This window comes from Ostrinia nubilalis, chromosome 3 (genome assembly GCF_963855985.1).
Source record: "Ostrinia nubilalis chromosome 3, ilOstNubi1.1, whole genome shotgun sequence".
Taxonomy (NCBI): Eukaryota; Metazoa; Arthropoda; class Insecta; order Lepidoptera; family Crambidae; genus Ostrinia; species Ostrinia nubilalis.
This window is the reverse complement of record NC_087090.1, coordinates 5,916,838-5,939,417: the sequence shown is the minus strand read 5'-3', so window position 1 is coordinate 5,939,417 and position 22,580 is coordinate 5,916,838. Positions and strand designations below refer to the sequence as shown.

At 40.6% G+C, this 22,580-nt stretch overlaps 4 protein-coding genes across 4 annotated transcripts; 1 reads left to right on the top strand and 3 right to left on the bottom strand.

The window, feature by feature from the left end:
• Positions 1 to 335: 335 nt before the first annotated feature.
• Positions 336 to 5,291, bottom strand: LOC135087718 (uncharacterized). Its single transcript, XM_063982485.1, has 5 exons — positions 4,626 to 5,291; positions 1,914 to 4,278; positions 1,602 to 1,837; positions 930 to 1,444; positions 336 to 683 (listed from the first exon to the last, which is right to left on the bottom strand). The coding sequence occupies exons 2-5, from the start codon at positions 4,271 to 4,273 to the stop codon at positions 351 to 353; spliced, it is 3,444 nt and encodes a 1,147-aa protein (XP_063838555.1). The 5' UTR covers positions 4,274 to 4,278; positions 4,626 to 5,291; the 3' UTR covers positions 336 to 350.
• A 233-nt stretch (positions 5,292 to 5,524) lies between these two features.
• LOC135087719 (ATP synthase mitochondrial F1 complex assembly factor 2) lies at positions 5,525 to 9,372 on the bottom strand. Its single transcript, XM_063982486.1, has 6 exons — positions 9,101 to 9,372; positions 8,578 to 8,771; positions 7,971 to 8,081; positions 7,540 to 7,720; positions 5,892 to 6,007; positions 5,525 to 5,694 (listed from the first exon to the last, which is right to left on the bottom strand). The coding sequence occupies exons 1-6, from the start codon at positions 9,189 to 9,191 to the stop codon at positions 5,542 to 5,544; spliced, it is 846 nt and encodes a 281-aa protein (XP_063838556.1). The 5' UTR covers positions 9,192 to 9,372; the 3' UTR covers positions 5,525 to 5,541.
• Positions 9,373 to 9,511: 139 nt separating this feature from the next.
• Positions 9,512 to 13,129, top strand: LOC135087720 (repressor of RNA polymerase III transcription MAF1 homolog). Its single transcript, XM_063982487.1, has 4 exons — positions 9,512 to 10,235; positions 10,411 to 10,531; positions 10,629 to 10,906; positions 10,986 to 13,129. The coding sequence occupies exons 1-4, from the start codon at positions 10,030 to 10,032 to the stop codon at positions 11,047 to 11,049; spliced, it is 669 nt and encodes a 222-aa protein (XP_063838557.1). The 5' UTR covers positions 9,512 to 10,029; the 3' UTR covers positions 11,050 to 13,129.
• Positions 13,130 to 16,028: 2,899 nt separating this feature from the next.
• On the bottom strand, positions 16,029 to 22,386 carry LOC135088149 (mRNA (2'-O-methyladenosine-N(6)-)-methyltransferase). Its single transcript, XM_063983034.1, has 7 exons — positions 20,938 to 22,386; positions 19,806 to 19,946; positions 19,364 to 19,540; positions 17,771 to 18,039; positions 17,100 to 17,310; positions 16,940 to 16,998; positions 16,029 to 16,248 (listed from the first exon to the last, which is right to left on the bottom strand). The coding sequence occupies exons 1-7, from the start codon at positions 21,865 to 21,867 to the stop codon at positions 16,029 to 16,031; spliced, it is 2,007 nt and encodes a 668-aa protein (XP_063839104.1). The 5' UTR covers positions 21,868 to 22,386.
• Between the last annotated feature and the right edge of the window lie 194 nt (positions 22,387 to 22,580).

Sequence of the window (22,580 nt, the reverse complement as noted above, 5' to 3'; positions counted from 1 at the left end):
CGTCCCTGTTTCAAAAACCGGGATAAAAACTATCCTATGTTCTTTCCCGGGACTCAAACTATCTCTATGCCAAATTTCATCAAAATCGGTTGCGAGGTTTAAGCGGGAAAGCGTAACAGACAGACAGACAGACAGACAGAGTTACTTTCGCATTTATAATATTAGTTGGGATGAAACCCGTTTTCCGTTGTCACGACATAACATGAAAACGGCTTGACCGATTTGGCTGATTTTTTTTTTTGTAGTTTTCTAATACTCTGTACAAGGTTTTTACGGAAAAAAATATAAAGAAAATCTCTACGCTAAGGCGGTACGAAGTTCGCCGGGTCAGCTAGTAGACTATAAAAATGTTAGTGGCAGTATCCGCACGAAGGGTGACACCTTTTACCATCCACGCCACACCGGCAGCCGCCGCTGGTGTCCCCGCGGCCCGCCGGCCCCCACCGGCGGCCGCGCGTGACCCAGCATATCTCCGTTTTGCATGCGGAGCATTTCACCCAGTCACAACCCCACTTCTTAGTAATAATGGCACTGCACTCGGGGCATTGTAGTGCTTCACCTCGAGCTATTAAAGAGTCGATCAGTGCACGAGTCCCCTCATCGGTTTCACTAACAGCGTTAGTGGCTGCAGCTGCTAACAGTTTGGCGCGGTGTTGTTCACAAGTTTCATTTTCATGAATAGCCTGAAATATGATTAATATTTATACGTTTTAATTACGTAATCACAGGCTTAGCACAGATAGCATATAACTAAGTAAATCAAACGTAAAGACCATAACTGATAGCTAAGTGTACCTTTTTAGGTAAATAAGGTTTTTTTTATTTATGTTAAATATGGTGTGCAAGTGCAATAAAGACAAGTTATTATGTTGATATGTAATTTATAAGTCATTACTTAGTACATAGGTAGGTATGTATTAGCAACTTACTTGGCAGGGCACACAGTTGGTGTGTTTGCAAACCGGGCATGGGAATCTTCTTACGCCGACTTCACACATAGCCCAGCCCGCGCAGTCGCGGGTGCGGCAGTGGAACGCGTTCCTGGAGCCGCTCTCGGCAGCGGCGAGGCCCCGCGCGAGCCATCGTTCGTATTCTTCGGGACTGACGAGCGCACGAATTTCGCGTTCATGTAATTCGCCGGGACAAGCCGTAGCTGGACATAAAACTGCCGGTTCCTCACAATGACGTATAACATCTGAGAGACAACCTTTACAAAATGAATGTACGCATTCCCGCAGGACCACCCCGTCTCCAGGTTGACATTGTTCCATGCATATTTCACATTCGAACTCTTCAGCATTAGGAACTAGTGCTTGTTGTTCTAATTGAACTAATTCGTTATACACGTCACTCGACTTTTTCTCGATTGCGTTATGATTTTCAACCTCTTTTGTGTTGATAGCGTTGTCATTTTGTTCAAGATTAACTTGCTCCGCATTTTCATCTGTAATAGTTGAATTGAGAAAATTATAACAATCGTATTAAATAATTAATTAAGTACAATAATAATATGATCTTTTGTAACCCATTGGGGTTTACCAGAATCTCAAGGACAAATAGATAAATTAACAAAAAAATATCATGCATAGTAATTAACTTACCAGCTTCCACCAAACATAGATAAAAAGGCGCACTAAGAGATGGCCCAGCCAGGGAAGCGAGTGATGTGTTGTCGTTGGTGCACAGCGTCCGGCCGACGATCCACCGCTGCAGGCGCGAGGGCAGGCCGAACGACTGCTCGGCCCGCCGCCGCAGCTCGCCAACCACAGCCGCTCGTCGAATGACTAATTTAATGGGTCCTCGGGTTTTCTCTTTATCTTCAACCCATACGTTGATACTGAAATAAGTAAGTAGATAACTACTGATGTCATGATATGGGATTTAAATAAAAATGTGGCGATTTTGATACTTACGCTATGTTATCAGCGTCATTTTTTGATGGCAGACCTTTTAACGTTGTGGGCCGTAGAGGAGAAGCATTTGATTCAGTTATACTACTTTTAATGACGTCTGCGCCAGTTTTTTGTACTCTTTCTTCTTGGACTTTGATAGCAGATGTAGTCGGCACATTCACTACTTTTGGCGGATCTTTAGCTTCTGTTAAAGATGTTGTCGCAGCCAATGATTTTTTAGAAGGAAGTGGTTCATTGATTTTTGATTTGTCATTTTTGGTTTGGTCTTGGAGAATATTTTTTTCCGTCTGTATTTTTGAGGTAGAAGGTTCCGATAAAATTTGCGAAGTAAAAGATAAAACAGAACATGAAAGTCTCAGTTGAGCTAGTTTAGATGCAGCTTCAGCAGCGGCGCGTTCATCTCCTTTTGCTATAGACTGTTCCAATTGGTTCACCAATTCTCGCCGTCGTAAGTGTTGACTTAACCTTTCAACATTAGTATTTTCCTTTTGTTTCTCATAATGTGTTGGAGTAGTTACACCGTTTTGGTCTGGAGGCTTCACACCACTTAATTTTCCAGAACCATCACTAACACATGTTTTCTTTAATTGCTCATTACTAGAGATCAATGGTGGTGAAGGAGCAGATGCTTGATTCCTTTTAAGATCAGAATTTAAAACTATGTCTCTTACAGCTTTAGCAGTTGCAAAATTTGTCTGACTAGAAGTTTCGGACTTTACCAATTTAGGGTATTCTTCTTTGCTCACATTTTTTGATACATCTTGTATACACGTTGTATCTTTTGGGATATAAATAGGATTCAATAATGAAGATATTTTTAAAGGCTTATTCAATTTTCTATTTTCAGAAGAACCAATATCTATCCGATTATTGCTCATACACGTTTTGGGATTTTGTCCCGCTGCATCTTTCGTGGTTTCTTTCGAAGTAAGATTAGATTTGTTTTCAGTTATATGAAGTTCTTGTCTATTATTTACTTTGAATAGTCCATTATTTGAAGAAGATTGCGGAGTTTGAGCAATGGAATTCATTTTAGTTTGCATAATGGTTACATTGGATGAACCACCTGTTTTCTCAGTAACTTGCGTAGTTGGAAAAGAGGCTCGCTTAGATTTATTATTAGTCTCGTCTGCACTTACAGATCCTATCCGTAAAGTTGGAGCCTCAATGACCAACGTATCTTTATTTGAGTTGGTTGAAAAAGCACCAGATTTTAAATGAGTGTGTGAAACTTTGGTATCATGATTTGTTTTTTTCGGAAGGGAATCTTTCATTTCCTTTAACATATCTTTCAACTTCTGCTTTTCGTCTATTCTACTATTGCTTGTAGATTTTCGAGCATTGTTTTCCGTTTGGGTATGTGTGGATGCATTTTTATTGCGACTCTCTTCCAAGATAGACGACATCGCATCTGTTGCACAAATACAAGGCTTCTTAGTACACTTGGTGCAATTTACATACATTTTAAAAGACGCAATATTTGTTTGATGATTTATGTTTTCGTTGTTTCTTAATTTTTTATTCTCTATAATTTCAGCTGCCTGTGCGTCCAATTCACTAATGCTAGGGAGGACTTTAATTGAAGTTATATCTACAGTCGTATTTTTCTTTTTATTTTCAAATATTTGTTTCAAAAAATTCTTATCAGGCTTTATTTTAGCATCTCTGTTATCCTTTTTTGTGTATTTTTCAGGCTTACAATCAGTTGAAACATCATGACACGTCGATTCTTTATCTTTGTGTGCCGCCTGAGCATTCATGTGGATCGTTTTGTCGGCCGATTGAATAACGTTTTCCTTAGATTTCTCTGTGAGTTTAATCGGTGGCTGGGGCGCTGGTCGCTTTCTGGTTCGTTTAATAGAAGCCGTCGGCTCAAGCACTCGGCCTGGAGGCTGCGGCGCGCGGCGCTTCCCGGGCACGTGCGCGGCGCGTCGCTGGTAGCACTCGCTGGTGGCTCTCCGTTCCCGTTCTTGCCTGTTGCCAGTCTTTCCTTGGGCAAGTCTCGCTGTGGGCAAAGTTGAGGCGTCGTACCCGTTAACGCCTTCCCCTCTGAAAAGGCCGTATTTTCTATGAAGAGTTATATCTCGGTCGTACTGCCTCCTTATGTTGCGTTCGCGCAATCTTTGCTTGTAAGTGTCGGTGGGCGGGCCGGGTGGCGCGACGACGACAGGGGGCGCGCTGGCGTGGTAGTGCGCCGGAGTCAGGAAGGCGAAGCTGACTGCGGTGCGGTCGGAGCCAGCGCTGGACAAGCTGTCGCTGGAGGAGAGGTGGTCCTCGCGGCGCAGCCACGACAACAGAGTCCAGAATCCACCAGACAGGGGACGAGGGCGAGGTAACCCTATTTCCGTGTCGCCGCTCATCACCCCTGAAAATCAATGAAATAATATCTCATTATTAAGCACAGTAAATATTATGATTCCGCGTTTCGTAGGGCATGTTAAAACAACAAGACGGTCTGATTGAGGCACATGTGCTATGAATGGTTCTGACACCAGGATCATGACTGTTTGATCGACCAGTTTTATCATGATCGGTCATGAGATATTTATTCCATTATTACGAGTAGACAAAATCTTAGTGATGCGCTCGAGCGACACAAGTCACTTTTGTCTAAAAATGTTGTAGAACTTTTCACACGACAAAAATAAGAATTACCTATAAGGTCTAAGGAGAACAAAGTCTATCAAAATACTTGTATCAATAGGTACTTACTTCCGCTCTAAATATTTTAGGGCGTAGTTGAATCAGAATCGCGAAACTAACACATATTAGCCTCGATTTGCACTCCCACTTCTACACTTATAGAAAATTTTGATCAATTTAAACTTCATTTGATTTCGTGTCGGCACGTTTGCAATTACCTTTGCAAAGAGGTACATAAATGAACGCTCATAGGTGTATTAATTTTTAAAAATCTTTTGTTTACATAATAATAAAGGAAATAAATTGTACTTGAATGAAAGCGATAGTATCAAATAAATACTAACACGTCCCGCTTGTAACAAAGCGAGGTCGAGCGGCACTGCGGCGCGCGCGCTCCGCCCGCCCAGCTATATTTAGCGTAACTTCGCGACTGTTTTTGCTATTTTAATTTCATTCTTGTTCGCCGCGATGCGTTGCAGAGTTGACCCCGCTTAAATTTGGCTGCCAGTTTGCTTTCTCCCTGATTTTAGAATACTTCCTACTTCGCAGAGTTAGATACTGTTAACTTAAAAGTTATAAGTATGTATCAGTATGCAATATATATGCATGTTATAAATTAGGTAAATATCAATGTAAGATTACAAAAACAGTAGGTAGATTAACTTTTCAAGATATTAACAGCTTGCTTGAACAAAACAATGCATATTATAATAAATGATATCATTTGATTTTGAATTGGTGAAGCCTTTTGGCGACAAAAATCTCCCTACTGCATTTACGACAAAAGTAGCCGATAAACAAAGAATCTAATAATATGAACGCAACAAGATCATCCACGTGAGTCACCCGACTGTACCAATTCACCGTTTAATGGACATCACTCGGGCGCAACTCAAGACAATGAGTTGATTAGTAACACAGAAAGTAGCACAGTGGACTAGAACAGGTCAACAAATAAAAAGAAGATGACCAGAATAATTGTAGTTTATTGAGTGGTTTGTTCGCTCTGTGGCGTCTTAGCTCGTGCCGAATGCGACTCAGTGGAGCATTGAATAATGAGCAGGGACGCAGCCACTCGCGCCGTTAGCTCTGCTTGGTTTAATTCATGCGCCCACGGAACTCGACCCCATCGCGCCAACTGAAGCAATCAGAAATACCTATGAGTTCAAATCTCGTAAAAGTTACTAAAACCCCTTTAATCTTTTCTACATAAATATGGTTTATGAAACTCCTTAACAAGGCACGTATTTTCGAAGCATTTTAGGAAGTTCAAATTTAAAATATCTACCATTTGTGTGAATATGAATATGTATGAATATTGTATTACTCACTGACCTGATATTCTTCTTCGAGACGTGCAAGTAGGACGGCTTCCGTCGGTTCCAAATATTTATCAACACATGCTAGCATCAAAATAGGCGACTTCAGAGCATCAACTCCAAAACTAAAAGCTGCAAAATATATGCACGTTTTTATAATCATTCACAATATTACATATTTCATTAAAAAAATTGTGAAGAAAGGCACATTAAAATTAATTTCTACTGACTCAGCTTAAATGGCTAATGCATAATATGCCTATCCAAGTAATTTTTTGTTGTAAAATTGCATCCCAATGAGGATCAGTACTGTTGTAGAAAATTCAATAAAACTAGTATCTACGTTAATCTTTAAGACATAAGAAAGATATATCTTTTTGAATTATCCAAATCGGACCATTACTTGCGAAGATATTAAGTAATAAACATAGGCCGTTTTTGCCGCTAAAAGTCAACGTACGCAGGGCCGCGTGACGTCACTATATCCGAATCGAGCGCAGCCGGCGTACTATTGGGATGGAAAATCTTAGTCTTACCCAGCTTCTGGCCGAGGGGGAGTGATACCTAGCTTATGCTTATGGACTGGGGGGAGAGGCTAGCCTTACCCAGCTTCTGGCCTGGGGGAGGGGGGGGGGTCAAGTCATAACCTGGTTCTGGCCTGGGGGGGGGTAAGTCATACCCAGCTTCTGGCCTAGGGGGAGTCATACCCACCTTCTGGCCTAGGGGGAGTCATACCCAGCTTATGCTTATGGCCTGGGGGGAGGGGCAAGCCTTACCCAGCTTCTGGCCTGAGGGGAGGGGGAGGGGTCAAGTCATACCCAGTTTCTGGCCGGGGGGGGGGGGGGGGGGGGTAAATCATACCCGACTTCTGGCCGAGGGGGAAGTCATGCCCAGCTTATGACCTGAGGAGAGGAGAGGGGCGGGGGAGTCATACCCAGCTTCTAGGCTAAGATTAAATAGATTTCCAGGAGGGAGCAGCTGGCCCGCCCGTGGGAACGGCGAATAGATAGGTAGGTACGTAGGTTTAACTCAGAAAAACTAAATAACAGGTAGGTATTGCGTGTACATCGAAATGATCTTCATAGCAATGTCTTGTAGCCTAGGCAGAGTGTATCTGCCTCAGCTATACTTATTGTTAGAAGTAAATAAATTAATATTTATACATTTTTATATTTTACTTGGACGAAGATATGACTCTAACAACACTTATGAACACTTTATTTGAATAAATCGCCAAATATACCACCGCGGAGACCCTAATCGCGTCTCCGCGTTCCATTGAACCGTATGAGCGTATGGATTTTTTGCGATATTTTTCACAATTTCTATTTTAAAAAATTACCTATCGATAGCTTACTTTATTCTGATGAATAAATGTCATAACAAGTTTTTCTCTAAAACTGATAGTTTGGCTAGAAAAAAATATTTTGTATCCACGCAGTACGCCGGCGGCGTTCGGATCGGATATAGTGACGTCATCGGTCCCGCGCCGGGCGGTCAGTGAACTTTTTTAGTAATTTAGCCATAACTTCGTCAATTTTTGTCGTAGAACAAAAATTTTTGGACTGTATATTAAGGATTTCTTAGACCTATAAATCTGCATTCACAGCTAAAAATCGAAATGATCCTCATTGGATATAAAATATACAAACAGGTATACATACCAGTAAGTGCTGGGAAGTCATAAGATAGAAAATGTCTTGCTAAAACAGCTCTAGTTTCAGTTGTAACTGGAGGTGGCTCCAGGCCATGTGATAATTCTTGCTTGATATTATATCTTTCTTGGAACCACTCCAATACTGGAACCCACTTTTTAAGTTGTAGATTTTTCAATTCTTCTTCTTCCTTGAAATAACATTACATAATTAACGCAGTCCTTTGCCTTTTGATGTTTATGTATAGCATTTTCAATGGTTTGGTTGAAAAAAGTAACATTCCATGGTTTATTTCCATAGGTACACAAGACAAATGGACATGGAATTCTATTTCGCGATCGCTTCACAGAGCAAGGTAGTTAGGTACGCTTAAAGAAAACCTTAAGTGATTATGAAATTGGTTAAAAAAATAGGTTTGTTTTTACTTTTAATCAACTTACATCAGAATGAAAAAGAAGAGTGTCCGTGGGATAACAATCTAGCAAATAACTGGCTATGTCGTGAGAAGTAATCTTTCCTGGATTGTCCAATGCTGTATTGCATAAAGCAGTCTGAAAAATAATATCAATATTTAAAAAAATATTTATTTCACTTTCTATTTTGCCATAGCAGGCAATATCATATAATGACATTAAGGTTGCAGCATTTGTAAGATTCATGTCCCTTGTAATGTATAATACCTGTCTGTGATGATGACGTGACTTTTACAATGGACAAAAGCAAAAATACATTCTCAAGATTTAATTTTTATTCAGTAAGCAAGTATGTGTAGTAGTAGTAAGTAAGCAAGTATAATCTAGTACTGATCTAACCGCCTTGCTTTTCTAATAACACATATTTCTGAATTACAACCTAGATCTAAGCAACATATTTTTGTAATGTCTATTTGAAAATTATAATTTGTCATGTTATTAAATAAAATAGCCTTTCAGATTAAAGCTATGCCTCTTAAGAGTAAAGTAAAAGAAAAAGTATGTCACAAAAAATGTCTAGAGAGAGCATCAACAGTACACATATAGAAATCATAATTTATTTTATTATTATTACCAAATGCATAGTTGGCTGAGCAATAACTTCTGTTTGTGAGTCCCATTCAGCTGCTACAGCCCGTGCCAAAGGCTCACTTTGGACGACAAATACACGCCCATTGGGTGTTTTCAAACGTCGGTGGTCTAATGTAACTTCCCATTTATTTTCATTTTGCACAATACTTGTACTGCGGTAAAATCTTTTACGTGTTGCTAAAAAGAAAAAGCATACATTAACATTACACAAAATGTATTCTATTATTAAATTATTTTAATGTAAACCATTAGGGAATGCTTTGGAATTAAAGCATACCATTATAAACCAAACTCTGACGGTCAATCTTTTAGGGTTAAAAGAACCTTGTTCATAAGTTAGATTACAATACAATTAAGACTTGGTATATTCGCAAATATTTATTTATTCTAGCTATTTAATTTTAGAGGCACCAACATCAACGGTTTCGTACAAAATGTTGATCGAAATATTGATAAAAAATATGTAATGCAATCGTGAAAAAACAAAGATAATCGCTTCTACATACCATAGTTTTGATATCTGAAACAGCTAGGACAACGAGACCGAAGAAATGTTGAAATAATCGTATTTGTAGGAAACATTTTCAAAATACTCATTCTTACGAACTGTTATTTTATGAAGTCAGGAATATACTGCTTATTGCTATATTTTGCTTAAACAATTTGAATCTGGGGAACTATCATTTAATAAGGCTTACAAAACATAAAAATTAACTTTTACAAAATTACAAATTCCACAGAGGCCCAGCCAGAAGCAGATTTTTTTGACATTGGCAATTTGCTGACAGATGACAGCTGCTTACCGGCATTTTTTTTATTCTATTGTCTATGGTTAACCCCTATTACGTAACTCTAACTAGGGTGTCTAGAAATAGTTGGTAACTGTGCAACTGTCAGAAAGTAAGCAGTGCCCACCCCACAGTGCCTCTTTGTTGTCTATGGTTAGATATGGTCGATCAAAACGAATGTTAGTGTTTCTTTGTGTACTTCTAAAAATTCTGATAAGAAATCGCTCTTATTTGGTTCAATTAGTGTAACAAACTGTGGTTCAACTGTGCTAATACATTTTGTGACGATGTCTTCCATGGATTTTGATCTTTAACCCTGAATTCGAAGTGATTGTACTTTTGTAGGACAACAAGTGAAGTGAAGCGCTCCTTGTGTAGAAGCCACTAAACAAGCTAAAAATAAATTTTGCTGTCGTCCATAACAATTTGTAAAATAAAACTTTTTCTCTTATTTGTGATGTTCCCGCATTCCATCAGCGTGAACGAAGAACAGAAGACGAATCTGATACCGAAACTTCTTCACTCGAAAAGAAAAGGAATATTTATACCCATGTACAGAAGTAGTGCACTTTGCTGCACAAATTCAATATTACTTTTGACAGCAACTAATTTGAGCGGGTAAATTTTTAAAAGCTTTATCTAGGAAGATGAAACTTCTTGAGAGTGGCCGTTTGGAAGCTCTAAGCAGAGCTCTATCAATATTGAACGGTGACAGTGTTGTGCAGGGACGAGTGGAAAGTTACAGCTGCAAGATGGCTGGTACTGAAAAAGCTTTTTACAAGCGGTTTACTGCTGCTGGAGAAACCACTCACGACCTTCAAGCATTGTCACCACCAGAAGGTGTCACATACAGGTATAGTAAGTCTTACACCCAATCTTGAGTCAGAGGGTAGGCTTGCATGAAACAGTACCAACATTTGAATTCTAGTTGTCTCATAGTGATTGTACTTTTATGATGCCATAGATGAATTTGGTAAAGAACACAAAACCTACTTTATTTTACTAACTTTTTTCATGGTCTATTGCAGCCACAGTCTATCAGGAGATGAAGATGGAGTACTGTGTGATACTATTTCCAGGAAAACATTATTTTACTTGATTGCAACTCTTAATGCTGCTTTTCCAGACTATGATTTTTCTATGGCAAAGGTATTTATTTTTTATGCCATTTGGAAAAGTTTGTTCCATTATTACTTTGTTTTTCTGATTTTGATAAGGATTGCATTAAGAAATGTTTTTTTTCCAGAGCAGTGAGTTTAGTGCTGAGCCTTCGCTCAGCTGGGTTCAAGGTGCAGTTGATGCTGCCCTGTCAGCAGTGGGCGGGCTGCGGTGGAGGCAACTGCGACCTGCTCTATGGGCTGCAGTGGAAGAAGAAGTCCTCCTTTCAGAGTGTCGCATTTATAGCTATAACCCTGACTTAGCTAGTGATCCTTTTGGAGAACCTGGCTGCCTATGGGGGTTCAACTATTTCTTTTACAATCGAAAGTTAAAAAGGATTGTTTTCCTGACATGCAGAGCTATGAGGTATGTATACAGTAAACACTTTTCATAAATTAATTTTAAAGAAAGGAAAATGAAAAATTATATTTTTTTTAATTTCTAGCCCTGTTTGTGCTGTTGATTCTGGGGTAGACTTCGCTATGGATGAAGATGAAGAATATAACTGAGTTTGACAAAACCCATACTATAAGGCTTCTTGTTTGAAAGTCTTATCTTGAAATTATTTCATCATTAAGGAGGATTCTGTTAAAGCACTATAATTTAATCCAATCTACTAGTGGGTAACTTTTATGTTTAAATAATGTACTATATTATTAATAACATGTCAATATAGTTACATTTAAGAAAAAGTATAATAACTAGATAAGTTTGAAAAATATTTTAGTAGGTCACTAGTAGAACAGATAGCTGTTTGTTATGTAATAAGGCCCGGTTTCCACCAAAGCGGAATGGAGAAGTGTCAGGCCGTCAAATCTTTCTATGCGGCGGCGCGGCGCGGGGACGAAAGAAGTGGAAATAATGAAATCTGATTGATTATTCAACACACCTCTGCTCCACTCTGCTTTGGTAGAAATGGGGCTAAGTTAGTTTTAGCACTCTACAGTTACTTTAAATGTCAGTGATTTTAACTTTATGTAAAAAGCTATACTATTACATAATTTCGAATAAATGTATGTATAAACTAACAGCCGTTATTAATGATATCTTGATTCACTGTTATCTTTAAGCTTCTTATTATTTTATTTTGCTATATTATAAGAAATACAGTCAGCAGCAAAAAATATGTCTCAGCCTTTATCGTCGATGTTATAGCTATTGTGGCACACGCACATTGTAAAGAAGCTATGTTTTTGTATAGAAACCAAAAATATACTTACAACATAATAGAAAAAAAAGCAAAGAATTTTGAATTAATGTAATTAAATTACTATTGCTTGTAACATATTTTTTTGTCATAGCCAAAATTAATTTACAAATTCTTCAAATGATAATGCATAAAATAAACACAGGTACATAAGTACTTTTATTATTGAAGGATAAGTTAGGCCACATTTCTTACCACTGACTGTAACATGTTTCATTGCTTGATCACAACAGTAGAAACTTGGTACTAACTTTATTATTTTATTGAACTTGCATTAGATTAGTTAAGTGTTCGTCCAGTGATGCTATTTGTACTCGCAAGAGCTTACAGACGTGCGACATTATATCGGCGACTGCTTGTGATAGTCGTAGGCGACTGTCGGCGACAGTCTCTGACTCGCGCCTTTCGCTCATGGCATGTCGATACTCACTATACGTGTCAATTTCATATATCGTAGCATGTATGAGGGTAATAAATTAATATTAATGGCGATGTTATCTTTGAGGTGAAGTTCCGCGAGGCAATTATACTACGCGGATTTTAAATCGCGGAATATGCGAGGCTTAGGCTAGCAATAAAAGCAGAAGTTGACTTCCGCAAGCTGTCAGCACTGTAAATCACAGCTATTTACGCAATGGTAAACAAACAGTTTGCAACAGCAGGAAGTCAACTTCTGCAAGTTTTAATGCTAGTCTAAACCTCGTTTTAGCGACTACCCAGTCTTCGGGAGTCGCGATGCATCGGGGACCATCGTCCAATTTGAATATCTGCCGTCGGCGACAATCACCGATATACTGTCACTCGTCTGTGAGCTCCCTTGGGTCTTGACTCTTGACCTAGCACTAAGCGACATGATTTATGTGATCACTTAGTTTTATGTACTGATTAAAATATTTCATAAATGTATGTCACGACTGTCAAACTAACCGCCTAATACCCGCAGTGGGCGCAACTCGAAATCTCATTTTCTCTTTGTCATGCTAACAGTCAAAACTTAGTCAAAAAGATTTCCCGCCTCTTCAGGTTGTTAGTTTGGGTTCTACGTTCCGTAGGTACTCTTGACGGCTTGTATAGCTTCCTAGAACAACCCAATACGTAAATATTTGCAAATTTTATTCCACTGCTTCACTGACAAACAAATATTTGCCTGATATATGTGTCAACGAGAAATTGTGAACTCCGTCAGTTTACAATATAACGCGTGAGATTGTAAACTAACAGTGGGTTAGGTTAGGTTAGATTGTAATCCAACTACGTCAGATTATAATCTGACGGAATTCACAATGTTACGGTGACATATGGACACCGAATATGAAATGTTTCTATCACCATCAGCACTAAAATAGAATATGCTAAATGTAAAATAAAATATTGTCTACTTAGTGAATGTGTATTCATTTCTCTCATTATTCTAAAAGCGGCTACCTAAATAAACTCCGACAAACGTTACTTCGACACTACTGAATATCGACATGACTTTATTTCGACACTGCACTACTCGGACAAAGGATATACGCCTTTGAGTCAATTTAATTTGATTATAAAATAATGAGTTCTTATCAAAAATAACTAGAAATTAGTGTTTTATTTTTAACGTAATGGGGATTAATGAACTTTTTAGTTTTAATCCCCATTATAAGCTCCAATTGGCCAAAAAAAGTTCACTTATCCCCGTTGACGGGGATTGTCAATAAGCCCTATATTCATATTGAGTACGTTGGTTCCAATTTCTTCGGCCCGGTCTACTAGCATCATCTTCGTCTTGTCTACATCATTATAAATGAACAATGTATTGTCGTTCCGGCATCGGCAATTGGAAGAGTGATAAATGGCAAAAAATATAGCATCGAACGTTCTTATAGGAAACGCCCATCAACTTTACTTTCTAATTAGAGGAAAGAAAAGAGCATTTTTTTTTTTTTTTCAGAAAATATAATGAACATTAAAAACATAATAAATCTTTATCGATCTATACAACAGAAAAGAGACTCTTAAAAAAAGTCATTAAAAATAAGATTAATATTAGTAAAAATCATCATCCCTAAAAATATTTACATCGCGGGTGCGCAAGATTGGAGGCTACGAATAGTTAGCGAATTTATCGCGCCCGCGCCGAGTACAGTGATGCGTACTTTTGCGTGCGGTTTTTTTTAAATTAACCAGGATTTAGAGTCAAAATAAGTCAATCGAAGAACGAATAAGAAAATTAGCCGTATAATATTTTGACTACTACAAAGAAACCGTAGACAAAAATAGCGCAGCACTGTGCTTCACGTGCGTCCGCAAAGTCCTAAATCTGGGCCACATTACCCTTTATTATTGTAAGAAAAAATCTTTGACATTGTATTTACTTTTATTTTACGATTATTTATTAATACTCGGTTACACAAGTAAGAAATGTTGTCTAGCTTGCCAAACACTGGATCTAATTCCATGCATTAGGGACATGAGTCCCGGATCAAAACTCGGTTAGATGAAGAAAGGTTCCACATTCAAAAAAGAATAAGTTTCAATAAACAGTTTCAGTTGTCTATGTCGCAGGCAAATTGTATGATTCCGCATTTTACAAACGGCGTCGTCAGTTCACAAACGCTCGCTGTTCTATGAAATGCCGAAGGCAAAATGTAAATTGCCTTGGCACTTTATAATATGCCACAAAATATGATAGCCAATTCAATTGCCGTTTACAAAATGCCGCGGCAAATTGAAGAATTTAGTTCTTTTTCTTACCACGCGAGGCGCTGCCAATCAAAACAAGAAAAATGGCGTCGAGTAGTGGTGTTGTGTTACAGAAAAATATTGAAAACAGTGCAAATTCTACGTATTCAAAGGACTTTTCACAAAAAACTATTGTTTTAAAGACATTTATTTTACGATTCAAAAATAGGAGCAGTGAAAAAGCCGTGGACAAATGAAAAAGTTTTTGAGGTTATCAGGCATGTAAAAAACGCTAAGGTGACAATGGGATCTGGTGCTCGGAGGACTGCTGCGGAATATTATATGGTATAAAAAATATGATGTATGAGTATTGGCGATGTGGACTATCTTATTCTGAAAAAAGACAGCCCTGAGAACCCAACGGAAAAAATACCTATGGAAGACTATTATGATATGTGAACGCTAAAGTGTAACCTTGTTGGTGATCTAATAAATAAATATTGTTAGATATTCATAGGGACAGTGGACATGGTAGTCGAGACAAAATTCAGTACCAAATTAAAGATCGATATTGTCTATTTGAATAGAATTTGAATTACTGAAATAAGGTCCGATTTATCCAACATGTGTTTTATGATGGTCACCCTATTGCAACAATCATAGTCGTAATTTTATCAATTGAACGAGTCGCCAATTTGCCTTCGGCATTTCACAGAACAGCGAGCGTTTGTAAACTGACGACGCCGTTTGTAAAATGCGGAATCATACAATTTGCCTGCGACATATACATTGCTACGGGGCATGCGCAGTCTATGACGTTGCAGCTGCGCCGTTGTACTGACTTACTTTTTTTCAGTGATAATTTTCAAATTAGAAAGAATGAAAAGAAATAGGGAAAGAAGATACTGATAAATGAATATAATATGTAGTTGAGCATGGAGCAATTTTGCGTTTACACGAAGAAAGTGGTTGAATTACTACATCTAATGGCGTCATCTTGTCGCGTTACAGGCGTATTACTACCCGCGTACCGAGGAAAAATATAATGAAATTTAGAAACAGATGAAACAGAAATTGGTTTGCATTAACAAGATCAAAAGAATATATCTATTCGGACCGTTTGACCGAATATCTATACGACGACTGTCGGCATCGGAAGTGTTATCGCAGCGTTTGCTCAAGCAGACAAGAAACGGCCGGTTCAGATACAGGGTTTATGTACACGTCAAGAAGTTTCTATAAATACGATATCGACTGGCGGGTCAGGCCCGCTCAGCGTGTGGAACGGGGTACAGTCGACGGCATATCGGACTACACATTTTTGTTGCAAAGAGCCCCTTTTACAACAAGATGAGTAGGTATTCAGCACGACGTGCCGTCTGGACATGTCAAGAAACGTTTTCTGAGATACACGGATTATGCAGAACGGGAGTGAACACACGAGTGAACATCATTCGGAGCAGGGTAACGCACTCGGCGCCGAAGCCTCGACATCAGTCGAATAATTTAGTAGCTGAACGCGTCCGAACACCAAAAATGTAGTCGAGCAGGTCGCCGAATCGTTCAGTCGATCGGGCGAGCGAGCAGCACCCCTCGCGCCCCCGCCGTGCCGGCACGCGCGGCTCAGCGCTTGTCGGGCGGGTGCGGCGGCTGCGGCGGCGGCGCGGGCGCGTCGGGCGCGGGCGCGGGCGCGGGCTCGGGCGAGCGGCCCTTGGCGCGCGGGCGCCAGGCGTCCAGCAGCGCCTCCACGCGCTCCTCCGTGGGCCCCCAGCGCGCGAAGCCCGCCGCGTTCTGCAGCCACACCACCACGGTGCCGCCGCCCCATCGGAAGTACACCTCGTTTCTGCGACGGAAATTTCGTGTTTTTATACACCACTACATTTTTATCACCGAAAAAATTTTAACAGGTTATGTAGAAACGTGTGAAAAATTTAAAGCAATAAAAAAAGAAATGTTTTACATTTTCTTACGTAAATAGTGCAAGCGACGCGTTTGTCCTTAAATTACCAATTTTGGGAGGAAATTTTGAGTAACTTTATATAACTTTTTTTTTTTGCATAAATCAAAAAGGATCAGTATCAATAACTCATTACCCAGCATTTTTTTTTTCGGTGATAAAAATTTAGTGGTGTCTTTGTCCCGGCGCCGAACCGCTTTTTAATTCAGGCATCGATCTGCTTTACACCCCCCCGAGACTATGAAGACCAAGAGCATGTCGTAAAACAGGCCTCAGCACTACCAAATAATAAGAAAATTGGAGATCGCCATCTGGTGGTCCACGGTGGCCAGGGACTTGGAGCGTGCCCGGACAAATGTTTCGATAACCCAGCACGGACTCTGTTGGCTTCTCAGAACAAGGAGAGCCGACCACAATTTTCCCATTATTTCATAAAGGGCTAGGACAAAGAAGAATCTACTTTACAAAAATAATCCATTGTATGTATATGGTGCATGACTTGAACGCCGCGACCGATCTTGACTAAAATACCAAAATTTAAAAAGCTACATTGCAGGTAATAAAAATCAAAACTTACTTGGGTAGTACGTGTTGGAAGCCATGACGATATTCATGTTCAAAAGCTGGAATCACCACCTGAGTGTAACAATAATAAAATTTAAAATAACTTTATCATAAACGACCTCTAGTTACATCGTAAACGAGTTCACATTGTATTATAAACAAAAACAACAAACCTGTTTTCTCTTAAAGTGACTGGCTTGCAGCTTGTACAGCGCATGGGTTTGTCTGTCCGGCCACTCCGGCAGGACTACCACGAAGCTGAGGGGTTCGGCGGAGTCTTGCAGCAAGCGCTCCATGTGGCGCAATGCCGCCTCTAACAGCTCCTCGCAGTACGGCGGGTGCGCCACCATCGAGCCTGATACCGGGCGTAGCTCCAAAAAGGGGCTTGAACAAAAACAAACCTCATTGTATAATCTTGCAATCTTGGACGAATAAACCACTATTCGTCCAAGCTTGCCATATAATACATTCATATTGGATAGCAAGAAATAACATTTAGACGACGCGACCGTTTGGGGTAGTGGTGCTATGCCAGAGGTCGCGGGTTCAATGCCCGCACAATACAAACATTTCTGTTTGTATTCGTCTGGATGTTTTTATGTATTCAAAACATCTGTAGTGTAGTAAAAGTAGATAAACTTTAGTTTCGGACTTAGATAGTGTAGTGAAAAATGTCCAATGTACGGCAAAAACACAAGTAGGTACACATAAAAAACTGAGAAGTAAAAAAGTTGGATACGGCAGGACCGGTCGCTGTGGAAATCCTTGGGGGAGGCCTTTGTCCAGCAGTGGACGTCATTCGACTGAAAAGAACGAAAAAAGTTTAGGCAACAAGAAAGCTTACCCGCGCGACCCAAAATACGAGTCGGTATCGGCGAACGCAGAGCAGTACTGCCTGAAGTAACAGTCGAGCGGACTCGCGAAGCACTCGAACGTGACTCCGAAGCAGCGGTGCAGGCACTCCAGCACCGGCACCGGCAGCGCCATCTGCGTCAGCTGCGCCTCGCCGCCCGCGCCCACCCACGCCGCGTAGCGCCGCAGCAGGCACCAAACGCGCGAGAGAAACTGCTCGAACTTCTTGTCGTCGAAGCAGCTGTACCTGTATAGGCACTCCTGGAAACGGGTTTGGCGAATTAGCGCTTCTGAACACGACGCCGCCACCGCGCCGCCTCCGCTCGCTTTCCCTCCCTCTGTTTGATTGATTCATTCCATTACCGGCCGTGTACCGTGCACGTGCGTACGAGGCCGGCAATGGAATGAATCCAAAGTAGGGAACGCGCGCGTCGGCGGCGCGGTGGCGGGCTTCGCGCGACTCGTATCTACAGTGTAGTTGCGCGGCGTCGGCGCGGTGACGGCACCGTGTGCAGGAACTCTTAGGCCTCAGCCTCGAACTTAGCGGGCAGCGGGGCGGCGGCGGCGGCGGCGCGGGAGCGGGGCGGGCAACGCAGACCCGTTCTCGAAACCAGCGGGCAGCACGCGCGCGCGGCGCTTTAGCGGCGAAGTGTTGTTTTCGGGGTTGTGTTGTCGAGATATTTGTTTTTATTCGCAAACAAAATGTCTGAACAACGGCGACAATTTTATTTCGATTCAAATTTATTCCTAACGCTCGATTTATTGTGGGCAAAAGAAGCAGTGCGCTGCCCGCTCGTTACCCGCTCCCTCGCCGCTGCCCGCTCGTTGCCCGCTCCGGCGCCGCTGCCGCGCCGCTGTTTTCGAGAACCGGTCTATTTGATTTCACGCATAAGATCCTGCCGCTGCCGCGCCGCCGCCGCTCCCGCCCCGCTGCCCGCTAAGTTCGAGGCTGAGGCCTTAGGGCCCTCGCGGGCCTCGCCCACGGCGACAGCATCGCTACTAACGCGCGTTATTCGCATTTACAACGCACTACAGAAGTGATGCTAACGCGCTACTAACGCGCTATAGCAGCGCAACTGCATCGCTACAAAAAGTCGCCGTGGGCGAGGGTCCTTAGTTCTGAAATTAATGCTGCAGTAAAAAATATAACCAGGAAGGGTTATAGCATGCGTTTTAAGCTATTTATATCCTAGGGTAAATTATCTTTAATATACCCCCATACTAGAGTCTTTCAAGGGTAGTCGTCTTGCCAGCTCAACGCCAACGCGATTTTTTTGAAAAATTACTCAACCCCCCACCCTGCTGCGCTCAGCGTTGGCGTTGCGGCGCAGATGCGTAAGCTATGACGAGACGACGAAGATCGAAAGATTGTGGGACACGTCCGATATCCGATAACCCAGAGACAATACAATAAATTAACTATACAAAACTTTTAAGTTAAAATTGTGTTTCTAGTAATACACATTTGCAATCACCAGGTTACGCCACTGTATAGTAAGGGCCTGCCACTCATTATTTATTGCCTATAACCATTGCCTATAGCCATAACTGAATTTGAAATATCTAATGATTTTATTATTCTTACCAATTTCTGAAGGTATGTAGCATTGAGGACCTGGGTCTCTCCCAAGTACCGCAGCAAGGCTTGGTCGCGGTCGAGGAAGTGCTCGACGAGCGGTGGGCGCGGCGCCGGCACCGCGAACTGGACGGGGTAGCACCACACCTTGCGCAGCGCCGCCTGTTGCAGCGGGGCAGGCAGTTCCTGGAAGTTAAGTTATATTTTGTGAATAATTAACAACTTATAAATAAAAATTAATAAGAATGACACTGCCGGTGCAAAGTAAAGTTTATTTTTTGTCATTGTTAGGAAACCAATAACGTAGCGTCAACTTTGAAGGTGATGGCGCCGCTCATCGTCAAGTTAGAGTTATACCAGTTATACAAAGGGTACAGGTTTCTAACTATTGATGTATTATTAAATAAGTGTAATATTGAGAAATTGTAGACTCGAGTTTTTTTTTTCTTACCTGTATTCCATTTTCCTTCAGCAAAGCACTATGTTTCTCTCGAATTTTTCGTGCATATTCAGCTGATAAGTGGTAGATCTTTAAACAAATTCCTTCTACGGAAGCCTTTACTGTCTCGGCTAAATGCGGCTGGCACTGCCTCTGAAAACGCAGTAGTTGTACTTTAATAATTATGCCGATCATCGGCAAAATTGTAATTGTGTTGTGCATACACCTTTTTTTAAAGATTGAACAGCATTCATACAGCACGATGCGCTGCATTGAACGGCGCGGAAATATGCATGCAGTGATCATTAGGGGCACTGCATGTAATATGCAGCGCAGTATCACGCACCACCACTCAAACCTTAACACGACCTAAATGTAGCTCTCACTTTATTTGTTACTGTCGCTCAAGCTTGCATCTCGCTTTGCATAGGAGGAATCGAGACATTCAAAACTTCCATTAATGTTGCAAGAAACTAAGGTGCTGCAAATCAATCCAAACACCACTGTAGCATCAGAAAGGTGTAATAGGTGCTTACCAAGTCGTCGACTATACATAGATATTATTGTAAAATCGGCTAGCTTATTATGCTAACTTGGAGACAAATAAGGAGGGTATTTTATAGCGCAAAAAGCATAACATAAACAGCTCATCATCACAGTGCTCACACCCTCTCACTTGCTTTTAAATTACACACATCGGAAGCTAGGGATGAAAACAACTCAGTCAAAGAGCTGAGCACTCATGCAGCATCAAGCATGATTGCTTGTATTGTAAAGTGTGCATTGTTTTAATAAAAAAGTTCAACTCTAAAAAGAGATCCCCAAATATTCATTATTTCTGGGTCACTTGTTTTCTTTATATTTTATGCAAGCAAGATCTCTAGTCCAGCATAATATTATTCAGGTAAGAGCAATTTAAAAATTATGCACCACTGAGTGCATATTGAGAAACATTTGGAAAGGCTAAAACAATATTGTCAATATTATGTGTGCATTTTGTTACCACATTTCACACTCATGCTGAGACAGGGAATTTTTGCTGCTCTGATTGCATTATTTTTATAGGGCTTACTATTATTTTGTATGAGTAAGTATAAATATTAAGTTTTTTAAGCCATTGTAAGCTTTATTCTAATTAACTTACACGCAAATGTGCTAATCTGTCTTGAAAATCATCATATGTAGCCCCAACTGTGCGCCTTAACCATTGGAATGTATCTTCAGCATTCCATTTAACAACTTTGCGACTCTCTGGTGAGGCATTCCTAGATTCAATCATTTTTTTTGCTGCTTCTGCATATCGAGACAACTGCTTTCGAGCATCGCCTGTGAACTTTGGATGAGTCAACTTGATTGGAATATCATTCATGATTTCCTCATACATTGATCGGGAAATTTCTGGAAAGCAGTGACTAGGTAGCAGAGGATCCGAACCACCTTGGTCATTTACTTTCCTTTCCATTAACCATCGATTGAATGAATCTTTTGGGGCATCTATGCTCTCTCTGGTATGACAAAGCTCTTGATAACACTGCCTTAACTTATTAGCTAAGGTAAATCTAAAACCCTCTATTTCTGGATGAGGATGTGGACAGATAGTAGGAGGACGTTCATAAATAACAACATTAGTAGCGACTTCAATATCCCAGGGCCCAGCCAAGACAAATTTCTTGGGCGGGGGTCCATTGTCCTCAGAAGGACGCCGCTTGCTGGCGCTCGGCGTCATGCTGCCAGCAGCCGGTGGGCCAGTGTGGCATATTCCAAGAGGATCTGTTATTGGATCAAAATCTCTCTTTACTGCAGGTAATTCCCACATAGATTCACCCGAAAGTTTATTCCAAAAGTATGGCCTGTTTTCACGTTTTGACCAATACTTTCTCCATCCTTGTTGTAACAAATCTGGATGTAAGTCAGCAGCAAGATGTGGGGCCAACGGAGCTGGCGCGCCTGGTGTCTGCGGCGTGTCAGCGCTTCCTCCGGGCGAAGACTGGATTTCAGGCGAAGAATCACTATGAGTAGTCGAGGTCTCCCAACTTGAAGAACCGGCCACCACTTTATCACGAACATCATTCATATTGGCGCTTTGTCACTTGTAAACAACTTATTAAAATTCCACTTCCAACTTATTACTAAGATAATTTACCATCAAAAGAAATTTAAATTCATTGTCTAATAAGGATCTAATATGCACAATATTTTCATTAAGAAATTCACATACATGTTAGCGCCAAGAAACATTTGATCTAAAAGAAACTCATGGCGATTGAAATCCATCATATTTCATGTAAAATTAAACTTTGCAAAAACTGCGTAAAGTAACTAAACCAAAAAGTTGATAGCAAAACATTGAATTAAATCGTGTTTTGTGAAATTCACTAAAATAGCGTAGCGTAGCCCCAAGCTCCGCCATCACAAAATGACTGACACCACTGTGGATGACACAAATCAAATATGACACTTTAAAAACCGCGCAAAGGCAACAAAATTCCAATAAGATTAATCCTATGGAATAATCCTACGATCTTTTATTAAATTCCTAATTAGATTCCAATTTATTAATTAGATGGTCGAAATGCCTTTTTTTATGGAGTTACAATGGATTCGGTTTTCGATTCGATCAAAGTGCCACTTTTCTAAACCCACAGTTTCTTTAATCTTTGAATGAAAAAAAATAGCACACATCGAATTGGAACGCAATCACCTCACCAGCCCCCCTAGACAAAACGCACTTTTTGATCGAATCGAAAATCGAATCCGTCAAATTCCATACAAAAAAGGGGCTTTTCG